The 23,071-nt window shown below is 39.3% G+C and overlaps 1 protein-coding gene across 1 annotated transcript; it reads left to right on the plus strand.

Annotated features, from left to right (window-relative positions):
* The first annotated feature begins 14,872 nt into the window (after positions 1-14,872).
* On the plus strand, positions 14,873-22,232 carry LOC106080911 (pickpocket protein 28). Its single transcript, XM_059370095.1, has 8 exons — positions 14,873-14,965; positions 15,028-15,228; positions 15,302-15,425; positions 15,491-15,639; positions 20,384-20,499; positions 20,560-21,231; positions 21,888-22,033; positions 22,094-22,232. Exons 1-8 carry the CDS (start codon positions 14,880-14,882, stop codon positions 22,154-22,156), a joined length of 1,557 nt encoding a protein of 518 aa, XP_059226078.1. The 5' UTR covers positions 14,873-14,879; the 3' UTR covers positions 22,157-22,232.
* Positions 22,233-23,071: the final 839 nt, after the last annotated feature.

The raw sequence follows: 23,071 nt of genomic DNA on the forward strand, positions 1-23,071 counted from the left end.
GGCGACAGCCCTTGCCGATGAAGGACTCCATCGGGTCAATCCAGTACGTGCAACCAGCTGCCATGGGATTGCCTTCGTTAGCCGCTGCGAATTATATTTGTAACGCCATCCACAGTTAATTGTGTTGGTTGTTCATTGGACCGTAGATTTTTGGATCTTTCGTAAAAACTTTAAAAAATGTGCTTCTTCAAATATTTCCATAAACAATCTTTTTAAGTGGCAACACTAACTGCAAGCACAACAATCATACGCCACCCAATACTGTCTAAATGATATAAATCATACGCACTAAGGGTATCCACAGAAAATTCACAAATCATCATGCCTTAACAGATTAACAGTTGTAACTGCATTTTAAAAGCTTTTAATTCAAATAAAATGTCCAATTCAAAGCCCCTAGAAAGATTTATTATTTTAAAAACCCCAAAGCACTAAAAAATGATATTTCCATCATTATTGTTACAAATACCATTTCTAGTCTGATTTTGTTTGTTTATTTTTTCTTCTTCTTCTTCTTCTTCTTGCAAGGCAACATCCTTACTATAACCCTAATTAGTGGTTCACAATAGATTTATCGATATTTGCCCCAACTCTACAAACACTTCATAAATTACTCTGTATATCCTAGAATAGGGAGCTAAGAAAATTTATGAAGCTATTTTCTTTGCTATTTATTTGATTTTTTTTCTCATCCAACTCAACCGCATTTAGCCGTTATGACCTTTGCCATGGCATCAAAATCATCCACCTGCTGCTAAAACAACAATAACAATGAGCACCATAATTTATCACATCGCCTGACAATAAATCACATTGTCAATAGTGTAAAATCCCTTTGACCGCCCGCGTGTGTAATCAGTTGACCGGAAAGGGCAATAAAAGCGATACATATTGTTAATGTAACCATTGTAGATTGCTTACATGCACGCACGCACACTCAAACACATTGTTTGGTTGGGCGTTTTGCAACGGAACGTGACAAGGTACAGCAATTAAAAGGTAACGCAAACAACCACAAACGCATTGCTGAGATTTTATGAGAGTTTAGGACTAAATTACAAAAACAAACGGTAAATTTTGTTTGTAGAAACAAGATAATGCGTGCTAAGTTTGGTCGGGCCGAATCTTATATACCCTCCACCATGGATAGCATTTGTCATGTTCTTTGCCCGGTATCTCCGCAAAATAAGCATAATGGACAAGAGTTGAAAGTTATTTTAGAGGAAATTTCGCCCTATAGGGGCTCAAGAAGTAAAATCTGGGGCTCGGTTTATATGGGAGCTAGATCAGATTATTAACCCATTCACACCATACTTTGCATGTTTGTTGGAAAAGTCGTTGTGCAAATTTAGAGTTGCGTTCTCTAAAGGCTCAAGAAGATTAATCGAGAGATCGGTTGTATTTGGGACCGATTGGAACCATACTTGGTACTTCTGTTGAATATCACAGAAAAAATCCTAGTGCATATCGGAGTTCGTAGTAGAACACATTGTGCAAAACATCAGCGAAATCAGATAAGAAATGCTCTCAATAGAGGTGCAAGAAGTTGAATCGAGGAATCAGTTTATATGGGAGCTATATCAGGTTATGAATCGATTTCGATCACCCTTTGCACGTATGTTGGAGAAGGCATTGTGGACATTTTCAAACACATCGGATAATAAATGCGCTCCCTGGGGGCCCTAGAAGTGCAAACGGGAGACCAGTGTATATGGGAGCTATATCCAAACATGGACCCATTTGGCCCATTTACAATCCAAATTAAGGTACCTTAATAAGAAGTATTTGATCAAAATTAAAGTGGCTAACTTTACTCCTTCGAAAGTTATTGTGCTTTAGACAGACCGACGGACATGGCTAGATCGAATTGAAAATGTCATGATGACCTTGGTTCAATACATCGATGTGTTACAAATGGAATGACGAAAGTAGTATACCCCCCTCTTATGGTGGAGGGTATAAAAAAGAACAATATTATGCCTATCGAAAATCATAACGTACTGTTAAGGGGGTATGGAAAACATTAAAAAAACAGAGAGCATTTTATTTATAATCTATCGCCACGATAGAGGAAGCTTTGTTAAGGAAGACTTTTCTTTAGAAAAGTTAAAACTTCTTGGTATATGAAAAATTTTTCTTGGAAATGGACGACATACCTGGGGAAAGCGAAGACTCTCCTTGGGTATGGGGTGACTCTTCGGGAAGGAACGACTTTCTTTGGAAAAGGGAAGACTTTGCTTGGGAAAGTGAAGATTTTCCTTGAGAAAGGGAAAGCTGTCCTTGGAAATGAAAAGACCCTCTTTGGGAAAGGAAGGAAAACTTTCCTTGGGTGCAGGAAGATTTTCCTTGGGAAGAAAATAGAAAACTTTCCGTGGGAAAGGAAAGACTTTCCTTGAGAAAGGAAAAAGGGAAAGGGAATACTTTCCTTGGGAAAGGGAAGATTTCCCTTGGGAAGGGAAGACTTTGCTTGGGAAAGGGAAGACTTTCCTTGGGAAAGGGAAGACTTTCCTTGGTAAAGGGAAAACTTTACTTGGTAAAGGGAAGACTTTGCTTGGGAAATGAAACACTTTCCGTGCGTAAGGGAAAACTTTTCTTGGGACAAGGAATATTTTCCTAGAAAAGGGCAAGAATTCCCATTGTAAAGTGAAGAATTTCTTCGGGAAGTGAAGTATTTCCTTAGGAAAGGGTAGGCGGATAGTGACCGGCAAATCCTGGCCGATTTGCTGGCCATAATCCCCCTCCTTTCTTCAATCTCTCGAAGACTCAGCCTATGATCGAAAGAAAATGAATGACAGAGGTTGCTACGCAAACGAGTAGATCGGATTCGAAGTCAAACCCAATATCGTCAATGAAAATAAGAAAAAGAGAGGGAGAAAGGACAGAGCCTTATGGTACTCCTGCGGTCAATCTATATTTATGGGATGAGAACCCATCTACAACAACTCTTATAGTGCGATCTCTAAGAAAGCTCGATATAAATTGCGCGAAGTCATTCCTTGGGAAAGAGAAGATTTTCCTTGAGAAAGAGGAGACACTCCTTGAGAAAGGAAATACTTTCCTTGGAAAAGGGAAAACTTTCATTGTGAAAAGGAAGATTATCCTTGGGAAAACGTAGACTTTCCATGGCAAAGGTAAGATTTTTCTTGGGAAAGGGAAAACTTTTGTCGGGCAAAGGAAGACTTTTCTTGGGAAAGAGACGACTTTCCTTAGGAAAGAGACGACTTTCCTTGGGAAAGAGATGACTTTCCTTGGGAAAGTGAAGACTTTCCATGGGAAAGGTAAGATTTTTCTTGGGAAAGGGAAAACTTTTCTTGGGCAAGGGAAGACTTTCCTTGGGAAAGAGACGACTTTCCCTGGGAAAGAGACGACTTTCCTTGGGAAAGAGATGACTTTCCTTGGGAAAGTGAAGACATTGATTTGGAAAGTTGACTTTGCTTGGACTTTCCTTGGGAATGATGAACTTTCCTTGAGAAAGGAAAGACTTTCCTCTGGAAAGGGAAGACTCTCCTTGGGAAAGGGAAGACTTTCCTTGGGAAAGGGAAGAGTTTCCTTGGGAAAAGGAAGACATTGATTAGGAAAGTTGACTTTGCTTGGACTTTTCTTGGGAAGGGTGAACTTTCCTTGAGAAAGGAAAGACTTTCCTTGGGAAAGGGAAGGCTTTCCTTGAGAAAGGGAAGACCTTCCTTGGGAAACGAAAGACTTTCCTTGGGAAAGGGAAAGCTTTCGTAGGGAAAGTGAAGACTTTCCTCGGAAAAGGGAAAATTTCGTTGAGCAATGAAATACTTTCCTTCCTTGTGTGAAGGAAGACTTTCTTTGTGAAAGAGAAGACGTTCTTTGGGAAAGAGAAGATTTTCTTTGGGAAAGGGAAGACTTTGATTAGGTAAGGAAGACTTTGCTTGGGAAAGAGAAGATTTTGCTTGAGAAAAGGAAGACTTCCCATGGTAAGTGAAGACCTTTCTTGGGAAAGAGAAGACTTTCCTTGGAAAATCGCATATTTTCCCAAGAGGAGGAAAGGCTTTCCTTGGGAAAGAGAAAACTCTTCTTGGTAAAGGGAAAACTTTCTTTGGGATATAGAAAACCTTCCTTGTGAAAGGGAAGACTTTCATTGGGTAAGACTTTCCTTAGGTAAGGGAAAACTTTCCTCGTGAAAGGGAAGGCTTTCCTTGGGGAAGTGAAAACTTTCATTGAAAAACAGGAGGCCTTCTTTGTAGAAGGAAGAATTTTCTTGGGAAAGCGATGGAGAAAAGGATAACATTCCTAGGGAAAGGGAAGACTTTCCTTGTAAAGACTTTCCTTTGCTAAGGGAAAAGTTTCCTTGAGAAAGGGAAGACTTTTTTTTTGCTAAGAAAAGTCTTTCATTGGTATAGGAAATCCCTTCCTTAGAATAGCGGAGATTTTTCCTTGAAAGAAAAGGATTTTCAATCATGGAATCAAATCAAAGGGAAGGAACAAATTCTCTTTGAAAAGAGAAGGCTTCGCTTTGAGAGGAGAGGACTTAAGAATTTCTAAGAAGGAAGTGAAGATTTTGCTTGGGAAGGGAAGATTTTCCTAAGGGGTACACAAATTGGGAATGGCTAACTTTCTTTTGGAAAAAGGAACCTTAGCTTCGGAAAACGGAACTTTGACCTTTGAATGTGGAGCATTTCCCTTCAAACGTGGAACATTTTTTTTGCAAAGTTTACCCTTTCCTTTAGAAAAAGTTGAATTGCTTTGGGTGGGGAAGACTTCTCCTTAGAATGGTATGTCTTTCTATGGAAAGGGAGCTTTTCTGTGGTAGGGGGAGCTTTCCCTTTAAAAAGAGAGAACTTTCTATGGAAGAGGGAACCTTTCTTTTAGGAAAAAGAAAATTTCATTAAGAAAATAGAACTATTCCCTTAGAGAGGAGAACCTTTCCTTTTAAAAAGGAAGCATTTCCTTTTGAAAAAGAAACCTTTCAGGAGAACATTTTTTGTAAGAAAGAGAAGCTTTTCTTTTGCAAGGGGATACCTATCTTTTGGAAAGGTGTACCTTACCTTAGAAAATAAGTTAACTTGGAGGGGGAAAACTTTTCTAAGGAAAAGTGAAACTTTTCTAAGCAACCTTTCTAGGGAAGGAGAGGCTTTAGTTTAAAATGCGGAAATGGGAACTATCTTTTAGAAAAGGGAACCCATCCCTTGGATGGGAAATCCTTCCCTTCGAAATGAAAATCTTTGCCTTTAAAATAAGAATTTTTTCCTAGGATAGAAAATCCCTTTCTTGACCCAGGGAAACCTTTCTCTTGCAAAGAGAAACATTTCCTATGCAACGAATAACCCTTCTTTTACCCAGGAAGGATAAAACAAGGGGTTTTCCGAAGAACAAATTCCCTTTATCTCTGTTAGAAACCTTTTTTGGGGTGAAAGAATTTGAATTGAAGATTTTTATAGAAAAAAAAAACTTTTTTCATGTGGTGATGGCGATCCTCGTCAAGCTCTTATTGGAGAGCAAGCTCGTTGCAATCTATTCGAACGGTCGCCGCGGGGACATGACAGCCATTGGTTACTTAAAGGCGCCAATAACTCGCCTTGTCATATCGAGCATCATTAGCACTCAGTATTTAAGCTAGAGGCGGCGCCACATGGACTCTCCACTCGACACCGCTGATTATCCGCAACAACCATTGCAGCTGCTCCGTATGGAGCATTCCACTATCCTCAACCTATCCGCGCCAGGTAGCTCCCAGCTAAGCTTCTTGTGACGAAGAACACCACACAGATTGGTACCCAAAGTAGTTCTAGCCTGTGCGGTACTTATATTGGGTTGCCCAAAAAGTAATTGCGGATTTTTTAAAAGAAAGTAAATGCATTTTTTATAAAACTTAGAATGAACTTTAATCAAATATACTTTTTTACACTTTTTTTATAAAGTAAAACTTCTCAAACTTTCAAAGGCAAACTTCTCACATATCAAAGAGTGCTGTCCCATTCATGTTAGGGGATAACCACCGCTGAGAATATTTTCTAATGTTCTCGCCAAACACAGGCATTTAGCGTCATACTCGGTCAGCATGACCTTAATAGGTCCTTTTTGAGAGTGATAGGAAAGATTATATTAAGGAAAACAATATATTAATGAAATTATTCTAGGAAAATAAATTTTTCGATTTTCCATGGCTGAAAATAATTTTTTATCTTTTACGAGTTCATCTTATCCCCAATGAAACATCAATTTAACTTTCACCCTGATAATAAAAATATTTATTGATATTTTGAATTTATGGAATTTCTTTGACCATAACCTCTTGAAGCATTCGCTGTCCATTGCCTTGTTATCGCTGCAAGCTTATCCCTAACGAATATGAGTGCTTGTCTCTCTTTGGGGTTAACAACCACCAGCTGGGGGTACGAGTAGGTGGGTTTGTTTTGCCCTTAAATTTCCATCATGCATTTCAATTTAATTGGCATTTGGCAAGTTGAAGAGTATTCCATCAATATTTTTTAGTATTCCCCGGGGGGCAATATGTCATTGAAAATTAAAACATCAATTTCATGTTTAATGTCCTACGGACAGAGATGGAACAAACGGAATTATGCAGCTACCCACCTAGACGTGGCAAACATGAACACAGATACGTGCACAAGTATTGTCCTGTCTATGTTTTGTCCTATTAACATATATCAGACAAGCAGTCCGCATACAAAGGCGACTCCTTCATCAGCACCCACACGCACACAGATACAGCGATAGAGACAGACAGTGGGACGCGCGTCCCAACACTTCATCGTACAAGTGTTAATGTATGTTGCGATAACATTTTATGAGTTCCATTTATAAACGCAAATTATACGCACTCAAGCGAAGCACACTCACCCACTGGAACAGTTAGTGAGAGTGCCCCCCCCCCCCCCCCAAAAAAAAACAAAAAGCAAAAACATAAGCAAATGAAGAAGCCCAAAGATGGAGATCCCCTTCGGCAGTGTGCTGTGGAGTTGTGGCACATAAAACTTCCGAAGCAGAAAAGACATCATAAAAATGTAATTTCAAGGCAAGAATGAACAGGAAAAAAAAGCTCAATCTTTTCAATTTAATTACCTTTGAACCTCACACACTCACACACACACACATTAGTCAGAAAAAGGACCATACGGTAGTAACATACTTATAGTCCATTATTTATGTACTTTACTTAAATTGAGAGGCGTCGTGCAATGACATGGCGAGGTGGACCTAAGTGCCCCCTGGATGGACTTTAAGAAGTAACGTCCCTAACGCAGAGAGAGAGAGAGAGAAAACTTAATTACGAGCAAAAAATAAAATGTACGAATAACCCTAAACTATAAATGTGCCAAACACACTCACACATAATATAATTGCATTTGGTGAAGTCTTTGTATGTGTGTGTGTGTAAGTACACAATGAGAAAATTGGTTAATGAAACATTTTTTTATTATACTCTCCACCATAGGAGGGGGAATACGAACCTAGTCATTCCGTTTGTAACACCTCGAAATATTCGTCTGAGACCAAATAAAGTATAGATATTCTTGATCGTCATGACGTTTTAAGTCGATCTAGCCATGTCCGTCCGTCCGTCTGTCTGTCGAAACACGCTAACTTTCGAAGGACTAAAGCTAGGCGCTTAAAATTTGCAACAAATACTATTTATTAGTGTAGGTCAGTTGGGATTGTAAATAGGCCAAATCGGTCCATGTTTTCATATAGCTGCCGATCTTGTGTCTTGACTTCTCCAACCTCTAGAGGGCGCAATTATTATCAGATTTGGCTGAAATTTTGCATGAAGTGTTCTGGTATGAATCCCAACAACTGTATCAAGTGTAGTCTAAATCAGTTCATAACCTGATCTTGACTTCTTGAGCCACTAGAGGGCGCAATTCCAATCCCATTTGACTGAAATTTTGCACGATGTGTTTAGTTATGACTTTTAACAACTGTGCTAAGTATGGTTGAAATCGGTTCATAACCTGATATAGCTGCCATATAAACCGATCTGAGATCTTGACTTTTTGAACCACTAAAGGGCGCAATTCTTATCCGATTTGCCTGAAGTGTTTTTTTTACGATTTCCAACAACTGTACCAAGTGTGGTTGAAATCGGTCCATAAGCTGATATAGCTGTCATATAAGCCGATCTCCGGATTAGACTTCTTGAGCCTCTAGAGGGCGCAATTCCTATCCGATCTGGCTGAAATTTTGCACGGTGTGTTTTGTTATGACTTTATATATTTTATTTTAAATAGGTTCATGACCTGATATAGCTGCCATATAAACCGATCTGGGATCTTGACTTCTTGAGCCTCTAGAGGGCGCAATTATCATCCGATTTGGCTGAAATTTTGCATGAAGTGTTCTGGTATGACTCCCAACAACTGTGCCAAGTGTAGTCTAAATCAGTTCATAACCTGATATAGCTGCCATATAAACCTATCTCCCGATTAGACTTCTTTAGCCTCTAGAGGGCGCAATTCCTATCCGATCTGGCTGAAATTTTTCATGAGGTGTTTTGTTATGAGTTCCAACAACTGTGCCGAATATATTTGAAATTGGTTCATAAACTGATATAGCTGCCATATAAACCGATCTGGGATCTTGACTTCTTGAGCCTCTAGAGGGCGCAATTATCATCCGATTTGGCTGAGATTTTGCATGAGGTGTTCTGTTGTGGCTTCCGACTTCTGTGATAAGTATGGCTTAAATCGGTACATAACCTGATATAGCTGCTATATAAACCTATCTTGGATCTTGACTTCTTGAGCCACTAGAGGGAGCGATTCTTATCCAATTTGGCTGAAATTTAGCATGAGGTGTTTTTTTATGATTTCCAATAACTGTGCAAAGTGTGGTTGAAATCGGACCATAACCTGATATAGCTAACATATGAGCCAATCTGGGATCATGACTTCTTGAGCCTCTAGAGGGCGCAATTATCATCCGATTTGGCAGAAACGGCTTCTCTCATGACGTTCAACATACGTGCCAATTATGGTCTCAATCGGTCTATAGCCTGATACAGCTCTCGTATAAACCGATCTCCCTATTTTACTTCTTGAGACCCTAAAGAACGGAATTCTTATTTGAATTGGCTGACATTTTGCACAATGACTGCTCCTATGCAAATTGCAAATTTTGCCCTTGAACATTCCACTAAGTAACAGGGGCAAACTTCTCACATATCAATGAGTGCAGTCCGATTCAAGTTTAAGCTCAATGATAAGGGACCTCCTTTTTAAAGCCGAGTCCGAACGGCGTGCCGCAGTGCGACACCTCTTTGGAGAGAAGTTTTACATGGCATAGTACCTCACAAATGTCGCTAGCATTAGGAGGGGAAAAACCACCGGTGAAAATTTTTTTCTGATGGTCTCGCCAGGATTCGAACCCAGGCGTTCAGCGTCATAGGCGGACATTCTAACCTCTGCGCTACAATGGATGACTGCTCCTATGGTCTCCAATTTTCAGTTCAATTATGGTCCGAACCGGACCATAACTTGATATTATAGCTCCAATCATATCAATTCCTATCTTTTATCCCTTGTTTGCCTAAAAAGAGATACCGGGAAAAGAACTCGACAAGTGCGAACCATGGTGGAGGGTATATATGATCCGGCCCGGCCAAACATGGAACGCTTTTATTGGTTTTTTTATTATCCTTAAACCCATGTCCAAATTGAAGCGTTAGTAGACGACATGGGAGTGAGGGCATAGACAACGGGAGACTTGTTGAGGTTTTTGTTGAAAACCCATTTTCGCAGGATACGGCAGGACTCACGGGACACCGGAATCTTGGAATAATGGAATTTGATCGAAGGCTTGCAATTGCAAAATTTATGATGAAGGAATCCCTGAGGAGCTTCAAACCATTTAAGTCACCGGGATCTGATGGAATATTTCCGAAGTTACTACAGCAGGATGCGGACTATCTGGCGCCCCATCTGGCCACTATTTACACAGCGTGCGTAGCACTTGCATATACTCCGAAAGCGTGGCAGTAGACAAGGGTGTAATCTCTGCCTAATCCCGGCAAAGCAAGTTAAGTTGTACGACACCAAAGGCCTACAGACCTATGAGCTTTACCTACTTTCTACTCGAAACCATGGAACGAATTGTAGACACCATGATAAAGAGTAGGACATCCAGTGAACTACTCAAATCAAACAGCATGCCTATGTGAAGGTCGGTGGAGACTGCCCTGCAAGAGGTTGTGCATAAAATAGAAAAATCCTTCGATGCCAAAACGTACACACTGGCGGTATGCATTGACATCGAGGGGGCTTTTAACAATGTGTGGACCGACACACTGATCCAATCCTTAGACCAGTATCGGGTGGACCCGGTCCCTAGAGACTGGATAAACCATATGCTAAGGAACAGGTGGAAAAATTGTGTGTCCGATGACATAAATATAAGGGAGAAAGTGGCACAAGGCAAGCCATAGGGGGCAATTTATCGCCTATGGGTGGACACCATAAGTGACCTATTACGGATGCTGACTGAGAAGGGATTTGAAACTGTCTGCATAGCAGACTATGTTATAATACTTCTTAGGGGTAAGGATCCGAACCAGCTTTGCAGAAGGGCCGAAAAGGTCGTGCATATGGCATATGACTGGGCGAGACCCAAAGGTCTCAATTTCAACCCAGAGAAGACTGAAATATGCCTGTTCACGGGGAAGATGAAGGTGGGCCAATTTGTAGCACCACGTTTCCTCAACAAAACCATTTCGATATCTGACAAGGTCAAATACTTAGGTGTGATATCGGATAGGAAACTGAATTGAAAGTGTCACATTCAGGAGCATACTAAGAAGACTCACAGATGTTGGGCACTACGTAGACGGGCAGTAGGCTCGAAATGAGGTCTGAAATCGGGCATAATCCACTAACTCCCCAGGAGCGTGATTAGACCGATACTTACTTACGCCTCAGTAGTTTGATGGACTGCTATGGAGAAAAAGTACAACATAAAGACCATACAACAGGTTCAGAGAACTTGTTGTCTTGGCATAGGCAGAGCGATTAGGTCCACGCCCACTAGGGCTCGGGAGACTATACTAGATATCCGATCCATTGATAAATTAAAGATAAAGTGTGAGGCAGCCATTGCAGCTATGAGCCTTTAGGCAATGAGAGAATGGTATAATCGAGGCGACGTTTGGAAATCTGCAAGAAAGGGAAAGGTTTCCGATCGGCTACCTGAGACGACACTTGAGGTCGAGAGCGAAACACTGCTGCCAGCGGCACAGCCTTGGAGTGACGGAGCCCTAGTATTGCCATTTGAAAGATCATGTTACACGGATGGATCAAAGCTAGATGACAGAGTGGGCCTGGGGGTCTATATTGAGAACTCAAAGACTGAGATCTGTTTTAGATTGCCTGACCATAGTACGGTCCTGTAGGCGGAGATCCGGGCGATCACGAAATGCATGAGGTGGTGCTAACGCGAGATGTAGTGCTAACGAGTGTGAACATCTTTACCGACAGTAAAATTGCCATAAGGGCAATAACAACCAGAACGGTAAGGTCACGAACAGTCTAGCAGTGTAAGAAGAAGATTAACGCCTTCTCTGAGGGTAGCACAATCTGCATCGTTTGGGTGCCGGGCCATAACGGAGTAAGGGGGAATGAAAATGCAAACGATTAGGCAATGAAGACCCGAGAACTGCCATCAATAAACTTGGTTAAACCGAAACCTTTCATATCGACGCAGTCTGATTTAAGGCCATGGGCGTTTGTCGCCCTGTGTGAACACCAAAACGGTCGGTAGGACGGCGAAACTGATTTGGCGCTGGCCGTCTTATTCTAAACCAGCAAAGCGATGGTCAGGGAAGGTCAGGATGGTCCATGGAAACGCTTTTTTGCGAACATATTGTCACATCTAAAACCTCCTTCCTAATCCTGTTAACAAAGGTAGTGGTGTTACCAATTAAGTGTTATAAGGTCGTTAGAATTCAAGAATTCCGCCATGGCTTGGCCCCGCTTATTAATGTTGGTACTACCCCACGCAGAATTCGCATCTCACCCTATTAGTACCTCAATTCCTGTCTGTTTTGCTTTCCTTACCAACCGTTGCTGCTTCGACGTAGTTGGCGGTGTCGGAAAGTCGAAAGGCAGATAAAGTGATGCCAGCATCCAACGTTGACAACTCTGGGGAAAATAAAAAATTGAAATTTTTATGACACATAACGCAGGTCCTCGCCCGAGTTCCCATGTTAGCATAGAATATTTGGTAGTTGATATGGTTCAGTCCACAAACTTTGTTCCGGATCGTCCATGGCTACTGAATTAAGGCAATATGAATCTTGCCCTTGCTGATTTTCTCCATCAGAGGGTGAGTAGCTGTGTCGCTCCGGTGGAGGTTTATCTGGATGACCTCAATCATTAGTCCTCCATTAGATGGGCTTCTTGGGAATGGGCGGTGATCTCATCGTCTGCTCCCTTTTCTTTAGGCTCCATGAACTTTCCCTTTACTGTACTGCCTGATGTTATAATATTAGGATCTTTGCAAATCCTAGTGTTCCGAAACTTGAGAAAGTCGGTAATGGTTCCATCATCGGGTCCCTGTTCGTTAGGCTGTATTGAGTCTACCGTCCCTGCACTGCCTGATGTTCCAATGTTAGGATCTTTGCCTATACTAGTCTTCCAAATCTGGAATTAATGGGCTTCTTGGGAGTAGGTTACGGTCTCATCGTCGGCTACCTCTTTGCCTAACCTAGACTTCGAAATCTTGAGAAAGTCTGTTATGGTTACATGTTTATATATACCCAAGGTGGTAGGTATCCAATGTTCGGCCCGTCCCGGCTGTAGCACCTCCCAGGAAAACGTCTAGCTACGCCAATCCAAAAGTTATACCATTGCCTTAAGGAGTAGATTTTTCTTTTCGTGAGAAAAGTTTCCCCATTATATCTGATCTAGGGAGATTTTTCCAACTTTGGGAGAACAATTTGTAGCTCTGGCAAGAAGAGAGCTCTGGTGAAAAGTTTTATGGACTAAAGCGAAAGGGAGAAAGTTTAATACCACATCGAAAGCTTCCTTTTCATCGGATCAGTTTGTCAGTTCTAAAATGATTCGACGATTTTTCTTGTCCATGAAGAACTACTGAACATATTTTGTTGTTTTAAGAAAAATTTGTCAAAGGCTCTTAGATAATATTCTCAGTAGTAAGGAAAAATTTCCTTTGCCAATGGGAAATCAATGTGGCAGACAAAGAAAAAAATATTTAAAAACAAGTAAAAGCGTGCTAAGTTCGGCCGGGCCGAATCTTATATACCCTCCACCATGGATAGCATTTGTCGAGTTCTTTTCCCGGCATCTCTTCTTAGGCAAAACAGAATATAAGAAGAGATTTGCTCTGCTATTAGAGCGATATCAAAATATGGTCCGGTTTGGACCACAATTAAATTATATGTTGGAGACCTGTGTGTAAAATGTCAGCCAATACGAATAAGAATTGCGCCCTTTGGGGGCTCAAGAAGTAAAATAGAGAGATCGATTTATATGGGAGCTGTATCGGGCTATAGATCGATTCAGACCATAATATATACGTATGTTGATGGTCATGAGAGAATCCATCGTACAAAATTTCAGGCAAATCGGATAATAATTGCGACCTCTACAGGCTCAAGAAGTCAAGACCCAAGATCGGTTTATATGACAGCTATATCAGGTTATGAACCGATTTGAACCATACTTGGCACAGTTGTTGGATATCATAACAAAACACGTCGTGCAAAAATTCATTCAAATCGGATAAGAATTGCGCCCTCTAGAGGCTCAAGAAGTCAAGACCCAAAATCGGTTTATATGGCAGCTATATCAGGTTATGGACCGATTTGAACCATACTTAGCACAATTGTTGGATATCATAAGAAAACACGTCGTGCCAAAATTTCATTCCAATCGGATAAGAATTGCACACTCTAGAGGCTCAAGAAGTCAAGACCCAAGATCGGTTTATATGGCAGCTATATCAGGTTATGGACTGATTTAAGTCATACTTGGCACAGTTTTTGGATATCATAAGAAAACACGTCGTGCCAAAATTCATTCAAATCGGATAACAATTGCGCCCTCTAGAGGCTCAAGAAGTCAAGACCCAAGATCGGTTTATATGACAGCTATATCATATTATGGACCGATTTCAACCATACTTGGCACAGTTGTTGGATATCATACCAAAACACGTCGTGCAAAATTTCATTCCAATCGGATAAGAATTGCGCACTCTAGAGGCTCAAGAAGTCAAGACCCAAGATCGGTTTATATGGCAGCTATATCAAAACATGGACCGATATGGCCCATTTACAATACCAACTGACCTACACTAATTAGAAGTATTTGTGCAAAATTTCAAGCGGCTAGCTTTACTCCTTCGTAAGTTAACGTGCTTTCGACAGACAGACGGACGGACGGACAGACGGACGGACATGGCTAGATCGACATAAAATGTCACGACGATCAAGAATATATATACTTTATGGGGTCTCAGACGAATATTTCGAGTAGTTACAAACAGATTGACGAATTTAGTATACCCCCATCCTATGGTGGAGGGTATAAAAAAACAAATTTTGTCAATTTGTGAAAATTTGTATAAATAAAATATTCCAATTTTTTTCCGTGTATCCCCCGGTCACCGTCAGGTCATCTTTGGTCATTTACAGCTAAATACACTCATGTAATATTACTTAAAGGTTATTATCAAAAAACCATTAACTGATGTTGCTTGTGTTCACGTCCAATTCCTGATATAAATCTGGGTGCTTAGCACCAACGATGTGAAGTGTTCTCCGGCAGTCATCAGTGAATCGTTGGGATTACTTAGTAAATCCTTTTGAAAGCGAGAACATGGCATATCCAACACAAGCCCCCAAGAAGCCCAAAAGAACTGAGGCCATACAGATCTACTGTATGGGCAACATTAAAAAGTATCTGCAAGAGACCACTTTACATGGATTCAAGTATTTGGCAGATAGCTCTTTATCCAATTGGGAAAAGTAGGTTCTAAATTAAACCACCAATCGTATTGCCTACTATAAGTGCTGGAAATTCTTTTCAGATTATTTTTCTTTGCCGCCTTGCTGTCTTGTTCCGTGGTTGTGATCCATTTAATATCGAACATCTATGCACGCTGGGACAGTACACCAGTTCTCATCGGCATAAGTCCTCATCCAATACCCATAGTGAATTTACCCATGCCAGCCATAACATTGTGCAACATGAATCAGGCTCTTTACTCTAGAGTTGCAAACTACTCAAAGTAAGCATACCTATTGAGCAAATTTAAAATTTGAACAAGTCGATGGTAATGTGTTTCAAAATTTCTTTCGAAGAGACTCCAAGGAATATGCCATACTAAGATATCTATGCTTCTCCGACTCGATGACCGTTACTGATTTTGAAAATTCAGAAGAGTTCAAAAACAACGATATCCAAATCTCTGATTTTATAACTCAGGTAAAAGGTATATGCTAACAAAGCCAGAAATGTTAACTGAAGTTTTAAAACCTCTGCTTGCCCAGCATGCCCATCCTTGTTCCCGTATGCTACTTCAATGCCAAATTGGTTCAATTGTCTACAATTGCAGTGAGCTATTCCGTGAAGTACTAACCGATGAGGGACTATGTTGCTCCTTCAACACTTTGGAACCGGAATTTTTATTTAAAGGAAAGTAAGTCAGTGACTCAACTTGAGAAACTTCAGAAGTCCAAGCCTACGAAAAAGGGAGTTTTTTCCGTAAGAAACGATGTTAACATAGAAGGGACTGAAACAAGAACTCATTATCAATCTAAGTTCCATTTTTCCTTAAGGGAGAAAAGGTTTTCTCACTTTAAGGAAAGATGACTTTCTTTCAGCAGAGAAAGGAAGCTATTAACCTAAGAAAAGGAAACTCATTCCCTAAGTAACTTTCCTCAGATATGGAAATTGTCTTGCTATTGCAAATTGGGGCTCAATGGATTTTAAAGATAAACCTTCGCAAAGTATTTCAAGTGTGAATGTTTTCATATTTTCAAAAAGAAGACCTTTCATTGAGGGATGGAAACTTTTTCCTTAAGAAAAGAATTCCCTTCCTTAAGAAAAAGGAACCCTTTGCATAAGGTAATGGAAGCATTTCTCTAAAGGAAGGAAACCAGTTCCTAAGGTGACCGGAAATTACTCTAACGAAAATGAACTCTTTCTAGGGAATATTTTCCTTAGGGAAACGAAGCAATTTCCTTGGGACAAGGAAACTCTTTCTTCAAGGAAAGGCAAACCTCTCCTTTAGAGAAGAAAACTCTTTCCGCAAGGGAAGGACACATCAGAGAGAAGGGAACTCTTTACTTACAAAAGATTAGCTTTCCCGAGATAAGATCACTTTTCCTAAGGAAGAAGAAGAAGCCTTTTCCTAAGGGAAAGGGACTGTTTTTTTCCAAAAATTAACTCATTCCTTGGAGAAAAGTATATTTTTTTTTCTTACGGGAAGGGAATTCTTGCCTGAAGGAAAATAAATCCATTCCTCAAGGAAAATAACCTATTTCAGAGGGAATGGCAATATTTCACTAACGCAAAGGAACCCCTCCCTAAACTAACAGAACCATTTTTGCTAAGGGATGGAGCCCTATCCCTGTGGAAAGGGATTCCTATGCTCCATTTCATGAGGGAATAGCATCATTTCACTAAAGGAAAGGAAACCCTCCCTAAAGAAAGAGAACCCTTTTGGCTAAGGGATAGAACCGTATCCCTGTGGAATCCTATCCCATTTCATGAGAGAATGACACCCCTTCCCTAAGGAAAGGGAATCCTATCCCATTTCATGAGGGAATGTCTCCAATTCTCTTAAGGAAAGAGAACCCTTTTTGCTAAGGGATGAAACCCTATCCCTGTGGAAAGGGAATCCTTTCCCATTTCAAGAGGGAATGGCACCATTTCACTAAACGAAGGAAACCCCCTCCGTAAGGAAAGAGAACCCTTTTTTCCAAGGGATGGAACCCTATCCCTGTGGAAAAGGAATCCTATTCCATTTCATGAGGGAATGGCACCATTTCACTAAAGGAAAGAGAACTCTTTTTGCTAAGGAAGGGAATCCTATCCCAGTGAAAAGGGAATCCTATGCATTTTGATGAGGTAATGACACCATTTCCCTAAAGGACAGGAACCCCCTCCCGAAGGTAAGAGAACCCTTTTTACTAAGGGATGAAACCCTATCCTTGCGGAAATGGAGTACTAATCCTAACCTATTTCATGAGGGAATAGCACCATTTCCCTAAAGGAAAGGGGATTCCTCCCTAAGGAAAAATAAATCTTTTTGCTAAGGAGTGGAAACCTATCCATGTGAAGAGGGAATCCTATCCCATTTCATCCCTTTCCCTAAGGAAAGGGGATCCTATCCCATTTCATGAGAGAATTGCACCATTTCACTAAAGGAAAGTGAACGCTCATTGCTAAGGAATGGAATCCTATCCCTGTGGAAAGGGTTTCCTTTCCCATTTCATGAGGGAATGCCACCCTTTCCCCAAGGAAAGGAAACCCTTTTTGTTAAGGGATGAAACCCTATCCCTGTGGAAATCCTATCCCATTTCATGAGAGAATGCCTCCCTTTCCCTAAAGAAAGGGAATCCTAGCCCATTTCATGAGGTAGTGAAACCATTTCACTAAAGGAAAGAGAACCCTTTTTGCAAAGGGATGGAATCCTATCCCAGTGGAAAGGGAATCCTTTCCCATATATTGAGGGAATGTCACCATTTCACTAAAGGAAAGAGAACCCTTTTTGTAAAGGAATGGAATCCTATCCCATTGAAAAGAGAATCCTTTCATGAGAGAATGCCACCCTTTCCCTAAGGAAAAAGAATCCTATCCGATTTCATAAGGGAATGGCACCATTTCACTTAAGGAAAGAAACCCCCTCCCTGAGGGAAGAGAACCATTTTTGCTAAGGGATGGAACCCTTTCCCTATGGAAAGAGAATCCTTTTATTTAGGAAAGTTCAACCCTTTTTGTAGGGAATGAAACTATTTCTCTAAAGGAAGGGGAAATATTTTTTGGAAAAGGGAGAACCTTCATTTCCTTTGCTGAAAAATACCTAAGAGAAGGGAATCATTTTCCTGAGAAAAACGAACACTTTTTCCAAATAATTGAAACACTTTTCCTACACGAGGGGAACACTTCCCTTAGTAGGAAGGAAACTCTTCCTCTCAAATAAGGAACCGTTTCCTTGAAGGAAAGAAACTTTTTCCTTACGGAAAGGAAATTCTTTTTAAAGGAACGGAAGCATTTTTCCAAAGGAAGGAAGCTCTTATGCTAAGGGAATGGAACCCTTAACGAAAAAGAATCCTTTCCTTAAGAGAAGCAAAGCCGTTTTCTAAGGGACACTTCTCTTTAGGAAGGGGAAACCTTTGCTTTGAATTAGGAAATTATTTACTCAAAATAGGGAAACCCCTTAAATTAAGGGAAAACTTCCTTAAAGAAGGAAATGCTTAGTTTTGGGGAAGGGAATCCTTTCCTTAGGGTAAGAGAACTCATTCCCTAAAAGAACGAAGCCTAAAAGATGGGAACAATAACGAAAAGTAACACTTCCCCTAAGCAGAGCGAAACCTTCTCATTAGGGAAAGAGGATATTTTACTTAAGGGAAGGGAAATCATTTCTTCAGATAAGGGAATCCATTAATCGTTAAAAGGAACGAAGTAATTCCTTATAGAATGGAACACTTTTTCCCGAAAGCGAAACCTTTTCATTAGAGAAGGGAACGTTCCTTGCCTAAAACTTTCTTCCCTAAAAGAAAGAAGCCTAAAAGAAGGAACTATAATGAAAAAGAACACTTCTTCTAAGGAGAGCGAAACTTTCTCTTTAAGGACAGAGGATATTTAACTTAAGGGAAGGGAAACCTTTTCTTCAGATAAGGGAATCCTTTCGTTAAAGTGAATTAAGTAATTTCCTTATAGAAGTGAACACTTTTTTTCAGGAAAGCGGCAAATTTCCTTAGGGAGGGGAACATCTACACAGGAGTAGGATTTCCTTTCCCTAAAGCAAAAAAAAAAAACACTGCCTTAAAGAAAATTTGCACTTTTCCTTTGAAAAGGAAACCCTTTCCCTAAAATAAAAAAAAAAAAACTTTCCATAAGGAAAGGAAAAAATTTTCTTAAAGAAAGGGGTCACTAAGATTAGGGGAAGGGAATCATTTTCTTAGAATTTGGAAATTCATTTCCTAAACAAAGTAACCTATAGGGAACCGTTTCAAAAAAAAAACACTTCTTCTAAGGAAAGCGAAATAGAAAACTTTCCTTGGGGGAAGAGAAAACCTTTTCTTCGGGAAAAATCCCTTTTTCTCAAATAAGAATCTATTTCCTTGAAGAATGGGAACTTTTCAATCAAGATAAAACAATTCTTTCTTTAAGGCAAAGGAAATCATTTCCTAAAGGAATAGAAACATTTCTGTAAAGAAAGGAATGGAAACTTTCTCTAAGGAAAAGGAATCCTTGCCTTCCCTAAGCCATTTCCTTAGGGAAGGCAAAACTTTTTTTCAGAAAAGGGAAACCCTTGCTTTAGAAAAGTGAACTCTTTACTCAAGAGAAGGATATCCATAAAGCAAGAAAATCGTTGCCTCAAGTAAAATCAATACTTTTCCTTAACATAAAGGAAAACTTTCCTTAAGGAAAGGGAAACCTTTTCCGACCTTTGGTCCTTAGAAACCTAGATTTTCATCCGATTTGGCTGAAATTTTAAACCAAGACTTGAGTTGCGAATTCCAACATCCATGCTTAATATGATCCGAATAGGTATATAAACAGATATAGCCTCCATATAAACCGATCCCTGGATTTGAATTCTTGAGCCCCTAGAAGCCTCAAGTTTCATCCGATATGGTTGAAATTTGGAAATCTTAACCGATGGGTTGGGGATTGTAAATGGACCAATAAGAAGTATCTGTGCAAAATTTCAAGCGGCTAGCGACCGATATCGTGATTTCGACAGACGGACTGACATGGCTATATCGGTTCAGAATGTCGAGACGATCCAGAATAGTTTATGGGGTCGCAGATCAATATTTCGAGGTGATACAAACAGAATGACTAGATTAGTATACCCTCATCCAATGGCGGTGGGTATAAAAATACACTCTCTTCAAGAGGGCAGAGTGGTTGACATATCTGTCTATGACAGCAAAAGTTCTTTTTCTTGTGAGAATATTTAAAACATTTTTCGGTGGTCGTTATTAGCTTAGTAATGTTGATGGCTTTTGTGTGTGTTGCAGTTATGACACTCAACACCATTCGGAGTTCGCTATTAAATGGAGGTCCCTGTCAATAAGCTATTACTGGACTTGTGCAGCATATCTAGCAATTTTTCCTCGCAACCATTTTCTTATAAAATCCCATAAGAAAAGATTTCACATTACGAAGCTTATCTTTCCTTTCTTCTCTTCCATCTATATTTGAAGCTATCATATTATCAAGGCCCTGCCTCGAAACTCAGAGTTCCAGCCTGTCACCTGGAGTCCGGAAACTGGTTATCAGTCTAATTTACCACCTAAATATTATCCTCATCGCACATTGGGTAAGAGTTTTCAAACACAAACCATATAAACTAAGCTTTCAAACTTCTCTTGTTTCCCAGGAACGGGCATTTCAATGGGCATAACAATATTTTTAAATGCTGAAGTTGATGAGTACTATTGTTCTTCGACCAGCGGTCCTGGCTTCAAATTGTCTCTCAGCAGTCCCATCGATATGCCACAGGTCAAGGAAGTCGGTGTTACAGTGCCTCTACGATCGGAGACACGATTTCGTATGGACGTTATTCGTTCAGAATCCGCAACGGCTATACGAAGCATAAAACGTCAACAGCGTCAGTGTGTGTTTTTAAATGAAATACCGTTACTCTATTACAAATACTACTCGAAGCGTCATTGCGAGAACGAATGTCAATCGGCCTATCTGATACGACAATGTGGCTGCATACCTTATCATCTGCCACCCATTTATAGTAATGCCACATTTTGTACCATGAAAAGTTCCTTTTGCGTTGAAAGGGCCCAGCAGAGATTTTCTAGAGCTTTAACGGGTAATTGTCTGTCACGATGCATGCCTAGTTGTTTTGATTTGACCTTTATGCCAGATGCATTTTCATCTTCACTAACCTCACGTAATTATTCCATACAAAGTCCGTTATTAGCCTCAATGAGCAGAGAGGAGTTAAGCAATATTGCGGTATTGCATTTTTATTTTCGAGAATCGGTGATACATTCGGAATTGAAAAATGTCTACATTGGATTAACGGAATTTTTGTGTAAGTAAACTGTCCCAGATCACAGTAGGCAGTTATACGTGCGGCAATTTTCAGTTTGTAGGAGAGGGAGGTAAATTCTGATTCAAACAAGGCTATATAGCAGGATTCACTTACAGAAGTTTAGGTCACTTGCGAAAACACAAAGTGAATAGGCCCCATGAACATCATTAGGGATTATGAAAATGTCATCATATAGGAGAAAACGTAAACAAAGAATGAATGTAAAAAGAGAACAAGTTGAAATCCTCAATGCCAAGTTCTGCCAAAAACTAAAAAAAAAATTATTTCGACTGATCGCTTGGCTTAACCTTGTTCAGTGAATCCTGTCATTTATGAGAGAGAGTTATGAAGTGTAGAAATATAAACCTCCCTAACCCTCCCTAGCCTTCAACTCTTGCAAAAATTGCTGCAAGTAAAATTGTCTGCATTCTGCTAGGGAATAGAAATGTTTTCTAACCTCCTTCTTCTCTATTACTATAACTCAAATGATTTTCTCCCTCCTTACTTTCTTTCTCACCCTTTCATTTACTCTCTCTCATACTATCTCTCTCTCTCATACTCTCTCTCATACTATCTCTCCCATACTCTCTCTATTTTTCTCATACTCTCCCTCTCTATCTCTCCCTCTCTCTCTATCTATTGTTAATAATTCACAGCTAACACCGGTGGCATATTGGGCCTCTTTATGGGGTTCAGTTTTATTTCTGTAGCTGAAATTGTTTATTTCTCAGTTCTGCGGCCTGTTTTCAAGTTTGTGGTCCCTAAAAAATATAGAAAATCTGCTCACATAAGGAGAGTTAGCGTAAGAACAGAAATAAACGCCTTTTTTAAGAGTTTAATAATAAAAGATTTATTTTTTTAGGAAAATAAAAATTGGTTGCCTGACGAAATTACCAAGGCTACCCGAAAATCAATACAACCCTAAATTTAAAGTCAGAAAATTATTCTTTGTTTATATTTTAAAGAATAATAATAAAATATTTTAATATTTTTTGTCCAAATTTCATTCGCAAAATTTAATTTTTATAGGAAACTAGCTGAACTTGGTCCCACATTTGATTATCAGATTCGTATTCTACTCGCAAATACCTTTAATTTGAGTCCCATATGGCTTAGAGTCCCATTTTGGACTTTTGTCAAAGTTTCATTTCTATAGGAAATTTTGTCAAAATTTCATTTCTTTAGGAAATTTTGTCAAAATTTCATTTCTATAGGAAATTTGTCAAAATTTAATTTCTATAGGAAATTTTGTCAAAATTTCATTTCTATAGGAAATTTTGTCAAAATTTCATTTCTATAGGAAATTTTGTCAAAATTTCATTTCTATAGGAAATTTTGTCTAAATTTCATTTCTATAAGAAATTTTGTCAAAATTTCATTTCTATATAAAATTTTGCCAAAATTTCTTTTCTATAGGAAATTTTGTCAAAATTACATTTCTCTAGAAAATTTTTATCAAAATTCATTTCTATAGGAAATTTTGTCAAAATTTCATTTCCAAAGGAAATTTTGTCAAAATTTCATTTCTATAGGAAATTTTGTCAAAATTTCATTTCCAGAGGAAATTTTGTCAAAATTTCATTTCTATAGGAAATTTTGTCAAAATTTCATTTCTATAGGAAATTTGTCAAAATTTAATTTCTATAGGAAATTTTGTCAAAATTTCATTTCTATCAAAAATTTTGCACAATTTCAATTCTATAGGAAATTTTGTCAAAATTTCAATTCTATAGGAAATTTTGTCAAAATTTCATTTCTATGGGAAATTTTGTCAAAATTTCATTTCTAAAGGAAATTTTGTTATTTCTATAGGAAATTTTGTCAAAATTTCATTTCTATA

Source organism: Stomoxys calcitrans, chromosome 5, assembly GCF_963082655.1.
Source record: "Stomoxys calcitrans chromosome 5, idStoCalc2.1, whole genome shotgun sequence".
Classification (NCBI taxonomy): domain Eukaryota; kingdom Metazoa; phylum Arthropoda; class Insecta; order Diptera; family Muscidae; genus Stomoxys; species Stomoxys calcitrans.